The sequence below is a fragment of the Rutidosis leptorrhynchoides genome, chromosome 1 (genome assembly GCF_046630445.1).
Source record: "Rutidosis leptorrhynchoides isolate AG116_Rl617_1_P2 chromosome 1, CSIRO_AGI_Rlap_v1, whole genome shotgun sequence".
In the NCBI taxonomy this organism is placed as follows: domain Eukaryota; kingdom Viridiplantae; phylum Streptophyta; class Magnoliopsida; order Asterales; family Asteraceae; genus Rutidosis; species Rutidosis leptorrhynchoides.
Genome location: NC_092333.1, coordinates 338,385,848 through 338,391,574, shown reverse-complemented (window position 1 = coordinate 338,391,574; position 5,727 = coordinate 338,385,848). Strand labels below are relative to the sequence as shown.

Sequence of the window (5,727 nt, the reverse complement as noted above, 5' to 3'; positions counted from 1 at the left end):
GTACCTGAGAATAAAACATGCGAGTAAACGTCAACAAAATTGTTGAGTGAATTATAGGTTTAGTATAACAACTGTATAAAATTAGATCACAATATTTAATATTGAAAAACATATAAAATGATTATTACATCTTCCTTGAGCACTCGATAACTTAGCTTGTCTCATTTTATTTACTCTTGCATTATATAATATACACTGAACATGCGTATCTTCTACAAAGTACTATACATTTCATTAAAAACTAGTGCGACTAGCACAGAATGGGGCTCCCAGGCTAGATAGATATATCCATAGGATTCACGTTTACCAGCAAAAACCAGTAATTAAAAGTTATCAAACTAGGGAATATTTTTGTTTAACTCACAATGAATAATTTATAATTAAACACTTGTGTCAAACATGTAAATATCAAAAGCATGTATTCTCATCCCAAAAGATTTAAAAAGTTTAAAAGGTGAGACTATAACTCACCTTGAGTGCACTTGAACAAAGTAATACGTACACGAATAATAAAGATCAAGAATGATCAAGACTCCAACCTAATATAACAAAGTAGGTCAGAATATATCTAACTTTGGTCGGGTCATAGCATGATAATCCTAGTGCTTGATGTGGATTTGGAATTCGGTATCAATAAGTTTGATCAAATTAAAGTATTATGCGTACTTTCTATTTTTAGTAAGTTTCCCTTTTTAGTAAGTTTCTATTTTTTTAAAATTTCAATTTTTAGAAAGTTTCTATTTTTGGAAAGTTTCTATTTTTAGAAAGTTTCCTTATTTAGAAAATTTCCTTATATAGAAAGTCAAGTTAAGTCATTTGAAAGTCAAACGTGAAAGTCGACTGAAAAGTGAACCAAATTTCAACTTCAGTCAACGTAAGTCAACTTTAGTATTTAATGTATGAATAATTCTAATACCATATGTTATAATATTATTTGATATAGTGTTTGTATTAAACTTGATATAACATAAGTTTAATTAAATTAAATTGATTTAATAAGATAACATAAGTTTAAATCGTATAATAGATAAAACATAAGTATTTAAATAATATTTTAATATCAGTCATATCATAAGTATTTTAATTAATAAATAATTATTACTCATAACATAAGTATTTTAATTAATAATAAAATATTACTTATATCATAAGTAATTTAATTTAATTATCATATCATAAGTATTTATTAATTAAACTAAGTCATAAGTATTTAATAATTAAATCTTATCATAAGTAAATAATAATTAATCATTATTATAAGTTTTAAATAATGATTTCACATTATAAGTATGTATTATTAACATAAGTGTTATATTAATAATAATTGTATTATTATATCATATCCTAAGTTTAATTATAAGAATAATTCAATTATAATATAATTATTATTTAAATGGATATAATAAAAACATATATCATATGTATTAATTTATAAAAATCAACTTTTATAACTTAGGTAATTTAATAATAATTATGGTTATTATTTTTATAACCTAAGTTCAATTTTATTATCATAAGTTTCATTAAACTTTACCGGGTCGTATCTTGACACTCGGATGTGTCGGTTTTTGACGAATTTTATATAATTCTTCGTCTAAACCATCATCCCGACACCTAGGGATGGTCAAGAACAAACCATTATAGGCTTATATTTCGAGACAACCTGTTCTTACACCATTTCTTAATTCAATCCATTTTAAAACTTGATCCGTGCCTCGGATTTGGATTATTCAAACATATAAAATCATCAAATCATCAATCCTAACACATTAAATCAATCAAAAATTCCATATATGGTCCCCAAAAACCGAACCAAATCAGTATTCATATATATATATATATATATATATATATATATATATATATATATATATATATATATATATATATATATATATATATATATATATATATATATATATATATATATATATTAATGGTGTATCCTAGGAGATACACGCATAAAAACATCATTTTTATACAGAAAACTCGATCAAAGAGCACAAGAGATAGCTAAAATTGTTGATCTTCAGAATTTACCGCCCAGCGTCAAGCGTAAGCCCTGCAGGCAGCTTCTATGCATAAGCCCTTTAACTCAGCGCGTGAACGGCATGCAGCCACGTCAGCACATGCCACCGACATTTCGGATACTTCACATAACAGAACCATTCAGTGATTGACACGTGTATCCCGTGAATTTTGAACATTCTATGCCTATAAATAGACCTCCTGGGTCACCACATTTCACATGATTCAGATCTAAACTTCAGTCAGAGAGAAGTACACTTTCTCTCTCACACAGTTCTTTCTCACTCTAAAATAACATTAGCTGCTTAGCAGCAGTGCGCTAAACAGATCATTACAGATTGATCCACAGATTAATTGAGGCCACCCCACAGATCTTATATATGTGTTCCGGGTCTGCAGAGATTATTTCTCGAGGGCAAACAACAATCAACAGTATACGCCACATGCTGAGCAGCTAATTTTCTGTACTAGTACCTTACAGCCGCTATACGGAAAATCGTACTAACGGATGGTGCCACCCGTTCTAAAGAACCACTAAATTTTCAAGACCACCAAAAGACGTAACTGTCAGATAATACCTATTGAAGCAAACATGATACATTCATGGCAATCCGGACAGCGAAGAAGAGCAGAAACGTTAGAAGATTGGAAACAGGAAATGATTGCTTTTCCTTCCATGTTTAACACCAATCCATCTGACGCTCCTGTAGTGATTGAAGCTCGAATAGAAAATTGTGTTGTTGGAGGAATTTATACTAAAATTCCCCACACCGGCTGGCATCGCCACGCTGTACGCTGAATGGAGAAGACCAATAGAATGTGTACATATAAATAGAACTGTTGTTAACCCAATCATTCATGAAGATGGGTCAATATCACTAAATCCAGAGTTTCCAGATCAGAAAATCATAATTGGAAACACAATAATAAAAGAAACAAAAGAAAAGCTTTACAAAATCTTAGCCACAAATTTGGATGTTTTTGCATGGCAAGATTCTGATATGACTGGAGTACCACGTCATGTGGCTGAACATAAGCTTGGTGTGAATCCTAATATTCCACCAGTGTGTCAGAAGAAAAGAGGCATGGCTCCAGATCGAACAAAATTTCTCAAAGAAGAAGTTAAAAAATTGGTGAATGCTAGAATATTGAGGGAAGTAAAATACCAGACATGGGTAGCAAACCCGGTTATGGTAAGAAAGCCAGATAATTCATGAAGGATGTGTGTCAACTTCACAGATTTAAATAAAGCATGTCCAAAAGACAATTATCCTTTACCAGAATTTGATTGGAAAGTGGAATCTGTAAGTGGGTATCAGTTTAAATCCTTTTTGGATGCATTCAAGGGATATCATCAAATCCCAATGGCAATACGTGATCAAGATAAAATAGCTTTCCACACACCAGATGGAATTTTCTGCTATATCATGATGCCTTTCGGATTAAAAAATGCAGGGGCAACTTACCAGCGCGTAATTGATAAAGCATTTAAAGATCAAATAGGTAAAAATGTAGAAGCCTATGTTGATGACATTGTTATCAAGAGCCATACAGAAGACAGTATGCTCAGAGATACTGTTGAAATGTTTGAATCATTACGAAAGGTCAATATGAAATTGAATCCTAAGAAGTGCACTTTTGGTGTAGAAGAAGGCAAATTCTTAGGTTATATTGTTACAGAAAGAAGTTCAAAGCCTGAATGGAAGATTGTCAGCTTTAACAAGATTTCTATCAAGAGCATCAAATCGATCACTACCATTTATGAAGGTTTTAAAGAGCTGTTTGAATAAAAAAGATTTTAAGTGGACAAAAGAAGCAGAAAAAGATTTTCAGGATATTAAGCAACTCTTAAAAGAATTACCTACTTTAACTGCACCAATAGAGGGAGAAACATTAATTTTGTATTTAGCTGCTTCCGCAGAAGCTATCAGTTCAGTTTTAATTGCAGAACGGAAGGGAATACAAATGCCTATATACTTTGTCAGTAAAGTATTGCAACAGAGTGAAGTTAACTATCCACCAATTGAAAAATTGGTGTATGCTTTAACACACACAGCTAGGCGACTCAGGCGATATTTTCAGGCACATTCAATCCTGGTAATGACAGACCAGCCGATAAAACATATTTTGAGAAATCCAGAGTTATCAGGATGACTAGCAAAATGGGCAATTGAATTGGAAGAATATGAAATAAATTTTTTGCCTTGACATGCAGTCAAAGGTCAAATTTTGGCAGATTTTTTATTAGAAACAACAGAAAAGGTTGATCATCCGCCAAACGTTATAGCTGGTAATCATGTTTGGGAGTTACACACTGATGGTGCATCAAGTGAGGAAGGTGTTGGTGCAGGGTTAGTACTTACTAGTCCAGAAGGTGAGGAGCATACGTATGCATTGAGGTTTTGTTTCTATGCATCTAATAATGAAGCAGAATATGAAGCATTGCTTTCCGGCCTCCGCATAGTGTCAGAAATGGGAATAAAACATTTGCTTGCATATGTTGATTCTCAAATTGTGGCACAACAGGTTAATGGAGGGTTTGAAACTAAAGATGCCTCTATGAAACAGTATTTGCAATTAGTTGAGAAAATATCAAAACATTTTGAGACCTTAGAGGTCGTGCAGATACCAAGAAATAAAAACAAGAAGGCAGATGTTTTGAGCAAATTAGCAACATTAACATTTGATCATTTGCACAAGAAAGTTTTGGTGGAGGTCTTAAAAAATAAATCGGTTGATGAAAAAGTTGTGGTCGCAGCAGTTGAACAGGGGGAACCATGTTGGATAACCCCCTATGTGAAATATTTGCAGGACGGAATACTGCCAGCAGATACCATGGAGGCAAGATGGATAAGAGTTAGTGCTCCACTTTACGTCCTGGAAAACGGAATACTTTATAGAAAATCCTTCAGTGGACCAAAATTTAAGGTGTTTAACATCACAGCAAGCAATTGATGTAGTCAAGGAAATGCATGAGGGATTATGTGCACAGCATTCCGGTTATAGAACTATAGTTGGACGGATTATGCGACAAGGGTATTATTGGCAGTCAATTTACAAAGATACAGCAGACATAATTAAGACATGTGATGCCTGCCAGCGGCATGGAACCGTACAGCGTTTACCCAAGTATGATTTAATTTCAGTATCATCGGCATGGCCATTTTATAAATGGGCAATTGACATAGTAGGTCCCTTCCTAAGAAGTGTAGAAAATGCAAAATTTTTGGTTGTTGCAATTGATTTCTTCAGTAAGTGGGTTGAAGCGAAGGTATTAGCAAAAATAACTGGTGAGAATATCAAGAAATTCGTGTGGAATGATATTGTGTGCAGATATGGATTACCGAATGAAATTGTCAGTGACAATGGAAAACAATTTGCAGATAACCCCTTCAGAAGTTGGTGTGAAGAGCTAAACATCAAAAAAAAAAAAACATTTACCTCAGTTGCTCACCCACAGGCCAATGGGCAGGTTGAGGTAACAAATAAAGAAATTGTAGCCGGCATAAAGGCTAGGTTGGGTTTGAGTCAGACTAAGTGGGTAGATGAAGTGCCATATGTATTGTTAGATCACCGCACAATGCCAAAACGGAGCACGGGTGAAACACCATTCAGTTTGGTATATGGCACCGAGGCAGTGATACTAGCTGAAATCCGTGTACCAACACAAAGGATTTTGGCATTTGATACAGAAAATAA

General features: G+C 33.3%; 1 protein-coding gene across 1 annotated transcript; it reads left to right on the top strand.

The window, feature by feature from the left end:
- Positions 1-3,248: 3,248 nt before the first annotated feature.
- Positions 3,249-4,983, top strand: LOC139899505 (uncharacterized). Its single transcript, XM_071882345.1, has 2 exons — positions 3,249-3,795; positions 4,244-4,983. The coding sequence occupies exons 1-2, from the start codon at positions 3,249-3,251 to the stop codon at positions 4,981-4,983; spliced, it is 1,287 nt and encodes a 428-aa protein (XP_071738446.1).
- Positions 4,984-5,727: the final 744 nt, after the last annotated feature.

Bases quoted from the DNA above. Each gene is read 5' to 3' on its own strand.
- LOC139899505 (XM_071882345.1), top strand. From the start codon at position 3,249: ATGTGTGTCAACTTCACAGATTTAAATAAAGCATGTCCAAAAGACAAT. The intron at 3,796-4,243 runs GTTTTAAAGAGC...CTTGACATGCAG, and splicing joins GATCACTACCATTTATGAAG to TCAAAGGTCAAATTTTGGCA.